Source organism: Ptiloglossa arizonensis, chromosome 6, assembly GCF_051014685.1.
Source record: "Ptiloglossa arizonensis isolate GNS036 chromosome 6, iyPtiAriz1_principal, whole genome shotgun sequence".
In the NCBI taxonomy this organism is placed as follows: Eukaryota; Metazoa; Arthropoda; class Insecta; order Hymenoptera; family Colletidae; genus Ptiloglossa; species Ptiloglossa arizonensis.
The window spans coordinates 25,597,274-25,613,772 of record NC_135053.1 but is presented as its reverse complement, the minus strand read 5'-3'; the positions used below and the strand labels follow the sequence as shown (position 1 = coordinate 25,613,772).

Here is a 16,499-nt window from a genome sequence, read left to right as displayed (position 1 = left end):
TGCTCGAAGTTGCTCGAGGGGACGAGTTTTCGTTTCTCTTTTTTTAAACTCGCGCCGTTTCTTGCGCGGCCAAGCGCGAACCACGCGAGTTCGGGAATAAATGGAGTTACACACCTTACGGAGAGAAATCCGAGAACGTTTTCTCTGTCTTCTTCGGGTACTTTGAATCGAAAGTTCGAGACGTTGACAGTTCTCCGAGCAAGATTTCGAAAAGTTTCCCAATTCCAAGTCCGGCTCGCGCGTTTCAACGCTCGGACCGTTCGCAACGTAGACAATAAACTTTTCCGAAGTTATTTCAATTAACGCGTAGCGGAGCAGGCGGTTTCGCCGAGACCGAAAAGCGTTTCGAATCGTTTCCCTGTGATCGTTGCTTTGACGAGACTCCATTGAAATTTTCATTTGCCCGAACAGCGATAAGCTCGCCTCGCGTATTTACCTGTTACGTACGCTCGACAAAGCAGGAAATTTGATTTCCCCGGCTCTCGTGGTATTCGGCGAAATTAAACTAACCAAATGGATCAGTTTACCCGAACTTTTAAACCGCGCGTCGATTCGTCGAAAAAATAAGTCCTCGTCTATCGTCGGTGTCCAAACTCGGAACTACTTCGAGAGACGTTTCCTTGTAGAGTTTACTGGGTCGGAATAGTAAAGTCCAGAGTACCGGTCGAACGACGAGAACGAATTTACTCGACGAAAAATGTACGTACGTATCTAAGCGTGTACGAATTTCCAGCACGGCAAGTTCCTCGACGAGAAAATACAGACACCGTCTATGTTCCGAGCGTTACAAATACGTTTCGTCCATCGAATCCAAACTACCGATATCTTTCGGTATTTCGTTCAAATCGATCGTGAAAATTCTCAACCCCAGGAATTTTTCTACACGGTTTTACCCGCAGGTGCTAACAGGTGAGGCGATTTTCGAAGACCGTTCCTGTAAAGTTCTAGCATCGTAAACGATCGTGCGTCAAAAGCGAGGAACATCTTTGCTCGCCAATTCGTTGCACCTGTTCGTTATCTTGGCGATCGCAACGAGCTTGTTATTTTCTCGAAATTATTCGACGACTCTCGAGAGCGAGCAGGGAACACGTTATCCCGGCGGTAAGATCTCCGACAGCAATATCGGTGAATATCCGAAACGATCCTCTCGACCTTAGGCAGCAGCTTTCTCCGCAAACCCTCGACGCCCTTCTTCTTCGCTTCTGGTTGGCATCGTTGAGCCGAGGATTAGAAGAGCCGGTGCTTCTCGTGCCACGGTCTCTGCTCCTTTCGGCTCTTCTCCGCTCCACGGAACGCGAGATTTTCAAGCTTTATTACCGAAACGAAAGACGAGAAACCGCAACCACCGAGAACCGCGCCACGAACGCGAACGAAAATCAAGGAGGTGAGAGTAACGAGACGGAAGGTACGTCGCGTAAAATAAGGAACTTCTTTCGACCCTCGTGTTGGCCCGCTCGAGTAAACTGGACAGCCTCTGTCCGATACAGTTTCGCTATTTTTTACTCGAATTTAAAGAAACGCGATATTTACGGTACGCGTCGAAGCGACAGTTTCACCGTTTGTCGATCGCGACTGAAAGCGCTCGCCCTTCCGTTCAACAACGAAACGTTGAAATAATTGGAAGGTCGTGAACTCGCTGCGGACGTTGAAGTTTACGCGTTACTCCCTCGCGAAAGGTGTTAAATAATAACCCCGTATTTTCGAGTACCAACGGCACGGCGTACCGTTGCACCGCGGACCGTGAAGGAAACTAACGAAAAGCCGTAAAACTTTTTACGAGTGGAAGAAGGAAGTCTTACTCCACGAATACCGACAACTCCGTCTCTTTCTAAACGTCTATGCGCCCGTTCGAACAGCTTGGCCCGTGAAAGCTTCCGTAGAGGCATTCCGCGCAAAGAACGGTTTCAAACAAGGTAGCGGAGATCCTCGAAAATGATAACGTCGAGTCGGCTATTTGGAAACAACCCCGGAAGGTCCTTCTTGTGTCTCGAGTCTCTCCTTCGGCGAACAAAAGAACAGATGACTCTTTCGAAAATTCGGAATCCTCGAAGGTGAATTTTCTTTCGTTCCGAGGTGAGCCGATCTTCTCGGCAAACTCGAGCCCGAGCTCGGCCCGAAATATTTTTCGACCGTTTGAACGACAAAGGGCCGTTCTTCGCTCGGTTCTTCCAGTTTCCCCATTGAAACGTTTCCCGTCACCGGATCTCGTTTATGAAAATATCTTCTTTAAAGAATGAGAACTTCCCGCGACGATCTCGACCCACCGTCTCGAACAACGAGCAAATCGATACGATCGCGTTGACGGAGGAAAGACGTACCGCGCTCCGCTTAAATCGGAGACGGATCCCGATAAACTTTTATTATCTATCCGACGATAAACTCTTTTCATCGAGGGAATGAAACTGGAAACGATATTACGAGACGGGATCGCATCGGCGATTAAAAGCCGGAGGAAAAGGGGTTCGATCGAGACGAAATCACGACGAGAAACGAAGCTGGTGGATCGAGGGGAAACTGTCGAAAGTTTTGGAAAAAATGGTGGCTCGTCGCGCGGGCCGGAAGTCAAACGGCTGGAAAAGATCACTTTCGAAAGAAATCCTATGAAACTTAAACGAGGTGCGATAGAGGTTGCGCGAAGTTCGCGAAGATCAAAGTAACGTTGAAGAAGCGGGGACAAGGATAAACGAGAGGTGACGAAGAACGAGTACGCGCGCTCGAACAAAATTAAACGAAAGGAAAAGGTCGGGTTCGCGAAAATAGAACGGGTTCGTGAACGCGGAAACCGATGGGGAAGGAACACAGGGAGGAAAATCGACGAAATAGAATTGCAAAATAGGAACATCGGAATAGAAAGATTTGGGGGAGGGTTGCGACAACGGGGGAGGGGAGCGACCGAACGAGGTGCAATTAAGCCTTCTTGGCCTCGAACCAATTACGAGACCGAAGAGCTTCACCGTGAGATACTGGACGTATCGGTCGAACCGAGATGGAATTCGAAGCTCTGCGGTCCACGCGAAACTTTCCTCGACCGCCGTGAAAATTGTTCGTTAAACCGTTCCCACTGTAAAGGGAGTAACGCGAGCTTACGTTACTAAAGTCGTCACCGAATATTTTGCCGGTTCAAGGACATCGAGGAGTAAATTTCAATTTATCCGTCGTTCCGCGTTTCTTCTACCCCTATTTGCTTAACCTCTTCGGGGACAAAAATTTCAATTGTCTTCGACTCGCGATATCCTGTCTTGCGACGATAGAATCTGCAATTTATATTAATACTTTTTGGGTTTTGTATTGAAATTGTCTCTAGAAACTACAATGTTTTAACAACGATTGTAGTAAAAATATTTTCTCTCGTCCATAAATATTTGTCTCCCTTATGACCGTGATCCGTGTCGAAGAACTTGGCACAAGTTCGTCTGGAGTCCCCGACGAGTCGAGCGGTAGGTAAAATTTCATTAACGTGCCGCAATGTCGTCGCGGCGTTCCGCGTGTACTAATATTAAAGCTCGTTGTTCCGACGTAAGGTCGTGCAATTAAATCGAATCGAAGTCTTTAGGGCTTACGCTCGTATCGAGCTAAAAAGGAAGTTTCGAAACAACGGACACAGGGATAGAAGGAAGGATTTTCGTTACAAAGAGCGCGCGTCTTCGGTGTTTCGATCGTCGAAGAAATAGCCCGAGCCTTCGAAGCTCCTTTTCGCGATACGCGGAGTATGTGTTTGGAATTGGAAACGGCGAATCGTTCTTTTTCGGAACAACGATTGCTTCGACGACTTGGAAATCCTGGCCGTACGATCTACGAGGAAAAACTGGAATTCGATATCGAATCTTCTCCTCCTCGATCGTTTCCTTGTCGAGCATTTCCACGCGAACGTTGTTTGGAAATCCAACGATAACATCGAAAACAACGAGAGCGAAAGTTAACGGTGTTGACCACGCTTCGAGTGTGAACTCGAAGGTGCGCGCACATCGAACGTGAGCGTAGAAATTGCCGATCGAGCGCGAAAAGCCCGGTTTCGATCCGGATGGTTTTTACGCGGGGCCGAACGTCGGTCAACCTGGAGAAAATTGTCGAACGCGAGCAGTCACGCGAACTTGTTCGACGAGTATTTAACGAACGAACGGAGATCGTAAACCGCGACGCGAAAACCTACTCCGAAGTTTCCCGACATTGCCAGCTGTCCGTATACGTGGAGATATAAATTATTCGTTCGGTTGCACGGCCGTTTCGCTAGCGTGCCGTACATCGAGCAATAAATTGCTGGCCACGTGGCTGAAATTATCCTTACCCCGCAATTTAGTCCCCTCCACCGTCGAGCCACAGTTTTACGCTTCTCTCGCTAACACTTCTCGTCGGCTCGTCGGCTCGTCGTTTCGTCTTTTCCACCGGGACGATCGTTGTTTTATTCAATTCCGGCGACGTTCGAAACACGCAACGCCACACGCGAACCCGTGGCGCCCGATTGTTCTCCCCTGGGTGAGCAAACATCGAAAAAGGGAAATCCTTTCGGCGCGTTCAACGATTTCGGCACCGGGTCGACTTTTGAATAATTGCACAACGAACCTCGTGAAATGTGGAAATCTCATCGACGAGCGTCTCTTTAACGCATCCGAGTTGTACGTTGCGGTGCAATATGATTTATGCCGCGCATAATCTACTTTCCCCTCGTTCCATCGCGCGTTACGAAGCTAGGCGCTTAGAACGACGCTATTAAAAACTTAAACGACCTTTAACTAGAGCCTTTAACTCCGTTACGTGTTCGAAAGCCATCTTGGGGTCCGTTGAGCGTTTTATTAACAATTCGGTGTCGACCTTTGCGCACGTAAAGGCTAATAGCGAACAACCAACGAAACATTGGAGCGGATCGCGCGCCCGTAAAGTATTCCGCGAAATAGCTCTTTTCGCGCCAAAGTTCGACACTCGTATGCCGAATTCGACGAAACGAAATACATATTCGAGTAAAAGAGGATCGCGAGACGTTTCGAGAATGGGATTTATCGAAGGTCAAGATGTTTCGAGTCAGGTCGGGTTGCAGCTATCCGGCGTTTGGTACGTGTCGGGTGCTCGTCGAGATGATCGATAGGCTCTTCGAAACGTTCCAGAGAATCCCCTACGGTGGCTAATTACTCTCGGCGAACCTTCCTCGCCATGACCGAACCTTGCTACCTCGGATCTCTGGGGACCCTAACGTCCTAAACAGCGTATTATTTCCGCCAGTAAACTTCGAACTTGTTCTTCCGTCTTACGTTCTTCGATCCCTGCGTCCTATATTCCCTTAGCCGATAAAACTCTCCACGGAAGCTGGGAAGACATCTGGTCCACCGAGTTCGCGGAACAGAACCAAGGATGGAACTTCAAAGAGCCGAGATTCGTCCTTGTCCCTTTTCACGGATCTTTTCCTTCGATTCGTGTTGCTTTTAACGGCTCCTTGTCCGTGACTTTAATCCGACTTTGAATTTTCTTGGACGAGGCTTTTCGCTCTATACCCGGTCTTCTCTTTGCATTACCGTAATTGTAAGATCGACAATGCCGCTCGGTGCGTCGATACTCGATCTTTCCAGTTTTTCGTTCGACGACTTTGTTCGATTTTTACGAAACAAACGGTTGGAATACCGATTCGCGAGAACACGATACATCGTAGCGGAAGAACGATGAAAGGGCGAGGTTCAACGAATCCCTGATACCCGTCGTACGTATAGCTTTCGTGCACGAATTACCTTTCATAGAAGCAACGTCGACTAGCAACTTCAACTTCGCACGAACCGTTGATTCGCTCGACAATGAACGTGGCTCGCCTTGCAACAACGCAATGAAGATTGATGTCCGATTAGGAAAGACCGATTAGCATTACCGCAACGGATGATCCTGTCTCCGCGGCTCAGCGGGATAAACGTTATTTTCCAATTCGTTCTGCGATTCACCGTAATTCAAGGCAGAATGGTTCAACGAGTCGAAGAAACGGACAGCCGCGCTCCGTAAGTTCGCAAATTTCATGGAAATGGAACGCGACGGGCCATTCGGGACGTTTTCGTTCGCGGTGGTATATCCGCGTGAGGGTCGTTACGCGGAAATTGTACGTTCCAGACGTTGTCGCTGCGTTTCCGCTAATACACTGGAAACTTTACGTATCGCGAACGCGTCTCGCGCGCAGAGGAATAAATTGTCCTCGTTACTCGACGTCGAAGGAAAGGACCGGGAACAGGTACGCGAGCGGACGAACGAGAAACGAATGCTTGAAATTAGAAAAATTGCATCGTTTTCCACGGTCATATCCACGATACGCGGAAAAATTGTTCGGGCGTTGTAACCGAGCTACGGGACACACCTACGGAGAGAAACGGTCGGGTATAAAATTCCAAGGGATTCACGGAGCCCGAGGGAAGATAAAATAGAATAGCGAACGCGTCCCGGCTATAATTCTCTCCCGATTCGTTTTATCGAGTGCTCCGTTCGGATTGTGACGCAATTCGTCGAGAGACGGGACGGAAGGAAAATGAGACGAAAGTGGAACGAAAACACGTATTTGCTGGCTGAAAACGAAACTGGCTCTCACGAGAGCTCTTCGAAAAAAAAAAAAAGGAAACACCGGCCTTGTCCCGTAGCCCGGTGCGCTCGCTCGCGAACCACGCGCAAATTTATCGAAGACTGTAAGAGCCGACCGCGGCCAAAGCGACGAGCCAGAAAGATTATGTATGCGCGGTCTGTCAAAAGGAGACTCGGAACGTTGCTAAAGATACCCGACGACTTTTGTACGTCGCGTCGGGCCAACGTACTCCTCCTTTGGAAATTGAATTTTTCCCACAGAGGGAAGAAACGTCCCTTTGTAATTTACCTTCTACGCCCGAGAAAATTCGTCTCTTGGTTCTTAGACGACTCCTTTTCTCGTTGAAAGTAAAGGAGAACGTAACGAACACCGGATGCCGCGTTACACCGGTAACCGGATAAACATCGGAACCTGGCGATATCGTGAAATTTTATCTTTAACCGGGGACAAATTCTACGAGGCGAGAGCTGTCGCTTCGAGGACTGGCTATACTGTGATATTTCTTATTTAAAATATACTAGATTTTTTACCATTTTCTTCCTCTACGAATTATTGGACGAAAATGAAAATTGGCAGACCACCTTGCGATGTAATTCAAACAGATGTACGGCGACTTTTACAAACCGTTAATTCGACAACGGTCGGCTAGATTGGTTCAACCGTCGAGCGAATCGTTGTAAAGCAAAAGTGTCGAAATCTAGGAAAACGCCATCACTTTGATCGGAAATATTCGGTTTGTCGTTTTCCGAATCTGGAACGCGGTTGTTTTTTCGCCGGTCTCCGAACGAAAGAACCGGGCCACACGTTCGGTTCCCCTCGGTCGTTTATGTGTATTGAAATCGCGAAGGATATATCGCGCGGAATCGGATCGACGAGATGCGCGCGTTCGTAGTAGGAGAAACTTTTGTTGTTCGTCGAGTATTCGTTCGTTTCTCGCCAACAATCGGCCGTATCGATCGTCGCTGGTGTGCTCAGCCGGTTTCGGTTAAATTGAATTTATCGTTGAAACGGTGGTCTGCATTGCGGGAACTTTTCGGGCCCGTCGAGGACCCGGAGCTTTTCAAACTCTCTTCCAGCTTCCAGCACGAACCAATATGGCCGCGCGACGTTTTTACCCCACAGCCATGATTCCCTATCGAAAACCGATCTAATTCCATCGGAATGGTTAATTACCCCGTGTCGTGTTCGGTCGTGTTACAAGTGGAATTTTAACGCGATGCTCGAGCCTTATTAAAGTTAACCAATAACCAGGAGCATTCGTTTCAATTTTCGCATTATCGAACTCGAGTGTATCTACCACCGGATCGTTTTAGCAATTTTTTCGTCGATAATTGATCAGAGGGAAGTCGCGAAAATTGTATCAATTAAGATAGAATTTTTTCCAATTCGATACCGATTCTAATTAATATCGAACATTGCAACTCGATCGATAAGTGGTTTCTTTTTAATCGAGGGCAAATTAATTTCTCGTGGGTTTTTTTTTTCATTAGACGATTTTAACGCGTGTACAATGTACACGATACGAATGGAAGATATTCTACGACGAACCTACTTTTATGAACAGGTAATCAACGACACGCGGAAAACTAAATATCGTCTGTGAATTTCTCGTACTTTTTTGTTACCAGTCGGTGGTTATATTCGGTAAGGAAGAAATTGAAGGGGTGCAATTTAGGTGACCGGCACGCATTGAATCGTTCCATTGTTCCGCGTTCCTAAAGGCGGATCTCGGCCTCGAAAAAATTCAATTTCCAGCTGCTTCCGTGACATTTAGGAAATTTTACCGGACGGATCTCTCCAGCTGGCACAAAGGTCTCCGCGAGTTCCCGTGGACCGTGTTCTCGGTAAACACTTCTCGTTACCGAAAACTTATCGGAAATAATCCACCGAGAGACAAACATCGGTACGCCGAACGTTGCGATCCTTCCTTCCTTACTTGTGGAATCTTTTCTCCCAGCTTCTGCCACACTCGTCGCATCTCGCTCCCGATTAAAAAGATTCTTGCTCGTTTTTGTTTCAGTTACCGAGAAGGAGATTCGACAATGGTAAGTTCCAGGAAAAAAACCCGCTGAACCGAGTGAAAAAGAGTTTCGTTTCGTTGAGATTCGCGAGGAACGTCTATTCTCTCGATCGAACGAACGAACGAAACCTTAATTTCCGCTGAATAATTTTCCTATTCGGTTTCGCAAAGAATCTATTCGTCTAATTTTACGACCGACCTTTCGATTGTGCAATTTTAGTTTCCCAATTAAGAATTTCATTTTCACCGTTTCCACGTACGGAACGAGGTCTTTACGAAACGATTCTATGCTCAAGAACCGTGTATTGTTATTCACTTGGTCTTTTCTTTATCGAGCGTAAAATTTAGCTTCGAAAGGAAACTATTCATACACTGGGAGCGAAATTAAGTTCGATAACGTTGGACGACTGTTTGTTTAGGCACAAAGGATTCCTGAAAGACTGCCCCGATGGCCTGCTGACGGAACAGGTATGGCCTGGTTTCGGCCGGCACATTAATTAAACAAAAATCGATACTTACGCGCGGCGAAGAGTTTGGAAATAAGCGTGCCTATTGCGTGATTTCAGGGTTTCATAAAGATCTACAAGCAGTTCTTTCCTCAAGGTGATCCCTCGAAGTTCGCCTCGCTCGTCTTTAGGGTCTTCGACGAGAACAGCGTAAGTCTTCAGAAGTCTCGACGCATTCGCGAACTGCACTGTGCGTTAATAATTGAAAGAACGAGAGAGACAAATTTTTTACGCGACCTCGACACACATCGCCGCGAACGCTTCCGTTGAATGTCAAAAGAACGATCTTACGAATTTCGGTATTACAAGCTAACGAGCGTGAAAATATACCGTTCGAGTTTCTACACGAGCAGAACGAAACTGGCCGACTTCACACGGTGTGCTTTGTTCGCAACTCGATTAGCTTCGCCGAGAACGATCGATCGATCGATCGATCTCTTTCACCGATGCGACTTTGTCCAGCATTTTTGTAAAGTGTATACGAGTCACGCGATTCTCATCACGGGTTCGCGCAGTCTATTTTCCTTCGTAAGGGTACAAACTTCTCGACGACGTGTAAATTTTTACATCAACAACTATAGAAACCAGGAACAAGGACGACATCTCGATTGATCGATTGCCCATGAAATTGTAACGAAAATTTCTTCACATTTTACTATTTCTATTCGCGTTTAACTTGTCTAATTATCGAAAAATCTTTCGAAATGTACGATCGTGTCAAAAAAAATGTCTCGAAAGATCAAAACCATTACGAGAAATGATTACCGTTTTCCCTTAGAATCGTTATTTCCGATTGCGTCGCGAGAGTATCGAAATGTATGCAAAGCAGCCATTTGTATCTATTTCTCCGTTGTTGAACGATCGCGATGAAAAAAAAAATGCTCTTCCATGGTTCTTGAATTTACATTTTGCAGCCCTTACACGAAAATTTATCGTCTTGAAGGTAAAGTAACGGAAACGAAAGAAGAGCGGCCATCAAAAGGGAATAAAAGAGTTCGCCACGGATCGATAAAACAATTCCATACCCTTCGAACAATCCGTGAGACTTTTATTACGCATTCCGTAAACAAAACGATTTACATTACCGCGATGTTCCTGCCCGTAATATTTCTCGGTATCCGTGTTTCGGTATTTCTCACTTTAAATGCCACTTTTCTCGAGGTCTGCGTATTTATTAACTCTGTTTCAACGTTACGCGTCTCTTAGCACACGATATTTCGCGATTGTTCTCGAAACATTTCATTGCCTCTCGAATCGAAGTTTTCCGATAAACTGTGGTTGGCGCGACCTCTGTGAGCGATTTTACGTGTACTTACACGTCCGCTCTGCTCTCGAAAAAAATCGAACAATTTTTATGATAAATCGATCGATTCGGTCGGTTTTCATGACACGTGCACCGGATCAACGATGCGTTCGCTGAGACTACGAAAACGAGGTAAACAAAACCACGTGACTGCGACAGAGTCGCCAACGGTGGACTATGCCCCGAATAAATACAGATACGATCTCTCCGTGCACGAATCATAACATAGAACATCCCTGGCCAGAATGGCGTGTCGTCACAGCGGACCAATGGGACTCCTCCGATCGTGTGACCACTGTTGTTTACATCGTTTCGTTTCTTCTCAGCGAACGGATAATAGGCACGCGCGCGTTGCCCACAAAATTCCTGGCGCAGGAAAATACACGTATAGTTCTGTTTATAATGAGAATATGAGTCGGATCGATGATTATTGTCTCGCAGGATGGCACGATAGAATTCGAGGAGTTCATAAGGGCGCTCTCGGTGACGTCGCGTGGCAACTTGGACGAGAAACTACATTGTAAGTAGAACTTACTCTCGATAAGTGGTTTTAGAAACACGCAAAATAAATATCTTTGCGCAAAATAATAATCTCCGCTTTTTCTCATCTACAAATGTAACGCGATAGATTTCTACTTGTTCAATGATAACATCGTGAAAAAGGTCGATGCGTTACGTTCGCGTAAATTGTGCAATAATACTCGTGTCGTGTTAACTCTACATTCGTGTAACGTCTAGATTCGCTTACCGCAGCATTGTTCTCGAAACATCGCGTACGAACGCGAAAGATTATGTGGTTGGAATCGAACGAATTACACGAAGTATCCTAATACATTCGAAGGAAACAGAGCAATAGAGGAGTCGGTTCCGTTTTTATTTTCAGGGGCATTTCGGCTCTACGACGTGGACAACGACGGTTTCATCACGAGGGCGGAGATGTACAATATCGTCGAAGCGATATACGAGATGGTGGTGAGTACAACGCTTTTAAGGTTTCGTGGAAATTTCGCTGTATTCTTTTCTCTGCTTTTCTCCGGCTATGTGCACGAAATCCCCTGTCTCGCGTTATTGTTTTTTACTTTCCGAGAAGAAAAGCAACTTTTTCCCGTCCAACAGTTTCCAAGAAATTCAGCTGTGTATTTAATCGGTCGTAAGAACATCAATAGCAGTGCAGCTTGTAATCGCGAGGGTAAATGCAATTAACTTTAAACGGATAACAAGTGCGTACTATATCTATTCTCGATCGCTTCGACAAACGTTACCCTACATTTTTTCGAGCGCAATGGGAATCGTTTAAGAGGTTATACAACGATTGGCTGCGATTGACGCTTCTTTATGCAGAAATTTCCCTCGAAGATTAAAGCTGCTATCCTGCGGATCTTGTGAAAAACGAATCGCATCGAGTTCATCCCAAGGAACTGTCTTCGTTTTCGTCCCTGATTTCGATCTTGAGAAGCAGGGCTGTGACAAGACAGGATTAGGAGTCCGTGCGTCTACTGTGCTCTTAAAATAACAAAATTAAATCAATTACATAGTCGTAAAAACTTTTTTACGAGAACGATATCGAACAGCTACGCGTGCGTAGCCACGGTAAAGCAAATGGACGATGAGCACGGTATTTCATTTTTACTTGGGGCGCCAAAGTACCTAGGCACGACCTTGTCGAAGAAGGACGATTGGCTGGAGCACGACGGACAACGAATAAAAGAAACGATGGAGAATCGAGAGGACTTTGCGAATCAATTATCCAACACAGGAGAGCAACCGTTCTCGAGTCTAGCGTCTTGTCGAGGCGGCAAGGTCGAGAACAAAAAAATGGGACAATTACTGTCTTGCGCGAAGGTTCCGAGAAAGTGGAGGAACGTCAAAGGAATAAATATGTTGTGACAGACAGAGTCCAAGTAGACTTTCTTCCGTTCGCGCGAATGAACAATTTGTCGAAACTGTTTCGCGAACTCAGTTGCGGTGCGAACGTTGACAATTGAAACGTAACATTTCGAGTACGTAGAATATCTCGTGACTTTCGTACAACGAAGAAAATGCGACGCTTTGCTGGTTCATCGTTACTGGATCCTGGCGGAATGCATCGTTATTTATGAGTCGAGACGAAGAGGGAATGGGTGTTCGATCACGTTTACACGCTGTTCGACAATGTTAAATGCGAGCATCCCGCGCGGAAGATACAGCTTCGAAACGATTTTACGTACTCGTTATCCGGAATTATTATTTCGTTGTATTCTGCAGCGGATAACGACGCGCGATCAAGTTTTTAATTGGATTCGGTGATTACGTTGCAGTTTCTTATTTATTTGAACGTACAGGCTACCCCATCTATTAGTATCAGCTTCAATGTCACCATTGCTCCTGCAACACCGTGCGGGAACAAGATAGTGCAAACTTTGAAAGTCAGTGATGTCTTTAAATGAAGTTATACGATTTCGAAGTCAAGGTCATTTGGAGATCACGCTGTCGCAATTGAATTTTCTGTAATTAAAGAAACATCGATTATCCTAAAGTACAAAAAAAATGGCACAAAAATGTTTCTTTACTCGTTTTCGTGCATTCTGAATAGCAATAGAGATACGCAACGTGTTCTTTGTAAATGGGACACCACGCGCGTACGTAGATCGGTGACAATTACTCATTGCCAATTTCTCCACCGATTCGATGATTCGTCATCGATACGCAACGTTTCGTCCACCAATTGAATCGATCACGGCGAGTTTCGTAATTCGTGATCGACGCGCTCGAAATCGTCCCTACCTCTTTCGAAAAGTTGGAAAGCTTTCTCGGTGAGCGAGGCGCGTGGAAAAGTTGCATCGTGGATTCGAAAAGATTCTCTACCAAGTTTCGGATTGTTTTCCGCGCGGTAAATAAACGCGGTAGCTTGCAGAAAATCATGGTACGATCGACGCCCGAATTTCCACGCGAAACATCGACGTGGGCGAGAATTTGACGTTATCAATCACGTCCGAATTCACGCATTGGCGCCGACAAAGCGGATAAATCCTAACGGGGCTGAAGATTACATCGATCAAGAAAGTCGTATACGCCGGTGACTATTAACTCGCGCATAATTACCCCGAGGCATAATTATGGCATATTTGGAATATTAACGAGCGATCCAGCTGCGCATAGCTCTGTACACATTCCGAACAAAAGGTGGGTTGATCGTTGAATTATAATTGTCGACTACAGACGGAACGCGATAACAACAGTGAACGGAGTAATTTCGTACTGTGGGCCAATAGAACCGAGTATGCCAATTAATTCGAGCAAAAAGGACTTTCACGGAAATCTTTAAGGTCTCGACGATTTCTCGTGCAAACGGAAGTGGATCGAACAAAGCCTCGTTCGATACGAAAGCGAACTAGGAACCTTGAGTTTCTCTAAGGGCAGTTTATAAAGTACAGTCGATGGTCTTAATCGTTATTCGATAATAGAAAAGTTTACTTTCGAGGGTTGAAACGTAGATTCGCGTCGCGCTACCCACGCGATTATTCTTATCGGGTTTTTTGAGTTTAGCGGCGGCCATTACTGTCCCTTCGTTTCGATCGTATCTTTAAATACCGTGCATTCTCGTCTCTCAAGGGTACGTTGCGAAAAGGTTCGCCGCGCGCGGCCTATCAATTTTTAACGAAATCGCGCGCCATCGCTATGCACAATTCTCTTTCGGGTCCGTTCCGACCGTTTTGCCGCGTGCAGCGCGTTAATGACGAACAGTGGGAGTTATGTCATTAAATGCTTCTACCAAAGCTCCGACGTCATAAATAACTGATTAGTCACGGGAGCTGTAGCCATGCAAACGAGTGACTGCGCCAGTTATACGCGCAGGTTAAGTTGACTGGCGTTGATTTAACGCGAGCTTTGAAATTTTAACCGTACCGAAACTCGCGATGCTTAACCAACGATTTCACGAATTGTTCGCTAAAAAATTGAACGTTTCGCGCTCGCGATCAGCGCGCGAACAAATATGAAAATTTTAGTAACGCGGAGGGGCCAACAATTACGGATTTCAGTAAAGTAGTCGTGTACATTAGCCCGGATTATTTATTTAGCGACATAAGAGTTCTTTTTATCTCGCCTTATAAAATAATTTGACAAAATAATTTCTTTTTCGTATTGCGATTAGTTTAGGGGACGAGGCCAAAAGAACATCGACTATTTGTAACAAATGACCATAAATTTCGCAAACGTGAACTTCGGTGTACGTTGTTGCTCACCTGGAAAGGATTGAAACGCATTCGATGACGTTAAAAGAGAAAGAGCAGCTAGAGCGATATGAACTATCGACTTTGGAAAGTGTGTACATTAGCGAATAGTTATGGTCGCCGGCCCTCGGTGTAATTTACATTTTCGTTGGAGAGAATACGCCGCGTTAATCCTCCAGAGTCCCGATGTGTTTGCAGAGCGCAGCTGCATCGAAACCAGGACACCAACGACAAAAGAAGACTTTTATCCAATGATTTCTTTCGGGCCATGCGCATAGTGTCGCGGCATAATTCAAGTTTTAAACGAGATAGAACACGTATCAGCCACGTTTGCCCTTATAATATTTCTACGCGTACGATAACACGAACGCTGCTCGAAACGATGCAAATTTTTCTTTCTTAAGTTAACGCAAAACGCGAGATCTGAAGATTACGCGCTCTCGTGGAATATATACACACGTAGCGTGTAGAATGCGGTAAAAAAAAGTATAATTCAACGGCGGCGAGGAGCATAAAGTACGAAGCGAAAAAGTTAACGCTAACTATTTCTGGTCTCACGACCGGTTTAGTTGCAATACGTATCAGCACGAACTCCAGGATTCGTTGGTGACGTTATAAAAACTATAGTCAGATCCGTTGCGTCTTACGTTCGTTACGTGTTTCCCTTTGTGAATATCAGAGCCCGAAATCGCCGCTCTAATTAACTATGAGTTCGAGCGCGTTAAACCGCCGTTAAATATTAAACTCTCGTTTAGAAGCTCCACGTGCTTTCATTTTTATTACGTTTCGTTCTATTTTACTAGCCGCGTTTTTATTTTATTTTTCTCGCCCGTGTAATGTATTTTCTCTTTGCGTATCGCTTACGTCTTTCCATGATATTTTCGCACCTGCAATTTCTATTGTTGCTTCAGCGAGGCCTGTATTCCGCTTACCTTTGTCACGCTTCGCATTGTAGCTTAATAGTGTTAGGGAATATTGTCCCAGAGCGTGCAATATATTACTTAACTATCTATCTATCTATCTATCTACGTAGGGAGACGATAACGCGACAGGAAGGCAAGCTATCGAGCTGTTCGAGCCGCTCTAAATTAGCGATCCCTGTCGAGCCTATTATCTAAAAGTTACCGTCACGAAAAGCTCCTATTAACTACAGTCGTTAACTCTATCTTTCCCTCGCATACGGTGCTCTTGTACGTGTCTCGAAACCGAGCCCGGTAATTGCAAGTTTTCGTTTTAAAAATCCCGATTTGGCGTGTTTATCGCGATTCCGCCTTCTTCCTGCTTCTCGGTACACGCACACTCTTAACAAAAATTTGCAATATCGCTTTAACACGTTCCCCGTCGGGCAGAGTTCGTGAAACTTCTCGAGTATCGGTCTAGGTTTTCTCGTAATTTGTGCTTTCAACCCCGATAACTTTATTTCGATTGATTCGACGAAATCGTTCCGCAAGGGCGCATTTTCGAGCACCCATCGAATTACCACGTGGCGTGAAACGTATTCGAACGTCGGCGCAAATGACGACGAGGCGAACGAAACGTTAACGCCGTGAACGAAAATTTTACCTCGTTTGCGTCGATATCGGCAAATTTTGCCATCGTCGGGGTTTATTTGCCACATTCGCAAACATTTTTCGTGTACCCGGGGAACAAAAATTTTAATCAGAATTCGAAACATTCATGGGTACGCGATTTAAGCGAAACGCAGTGGAACGTTGAGGTACAACCGGGACAAACCCGTATTAGATTTTCCAATTGCAATAAGCGACCGGTTTTTATATTTATTATCGAATATCCGATGCTAGTTAAACTCGTAGCTCGTTCGAATATCTCTGCGAGGGAACTAGAATTTGGTGGAATAATTCATTTGCTCGAAGCGATATTTGCCCTCCGCCGTGAACACCGAAATCGATAGTTCCGG

At 45.6% G+C, this 16,499-nt stretch overlaps 2 protein-coding genes across 4 annotated transcripts in view; one reads left to right on the top strand and one right to left on the bottom strand.

Moving 5' to 3' along the window:
* LOC143148479 (uncharacterized) overlaps window positions 1-9,087 on the bottom strand; it is a 91,334-nt gene extending 82,247 nt beyond the window's left edge. Inside the window, exon 1 of the mRNA XM_076314866.1 lies at window positions 9,081-9,087. The gene's annotated coding sequence lies outside the window, so the exon portion shown is untranslated. The remainder of the gene's footprint in view (window positions 1-9,080) is intronic.
* The window catches only part of LOC143148482 (frequenin-2), a 57,303-nt gene that overhangs the window by 21,692 nt on the left and 19,112 nt on the right, over window positions 1-16,499 (top strand). For all 3 annotated transcript variants that reach the window (XM_076314872.1, XM_076314871.1, XM_076314870.1), the window contains exons 3-7: window positions 8,562-8,586; window positions 8,981-9,029; window positions 9,128-9,217; window positions 10,812-10,890; window positions 11,254-11,342. In XM_076314872.1, the coding sequence (XP_076170987.1) occupies window positions 8,562-8,586; window positions 8,981-9,029; window positions 9,128-9,217; window positions 10,812-10,890; window positions 11,254-11,342 (332 nt within the window). The remainder of the gene's footprint in view (window positions 1-8,561; window positions 8,587-8,980; window positions 9,030-9,127; window positions 9,218-10,811; window positions 10,891-11,253; window positions 11,343-16,499) is intronic.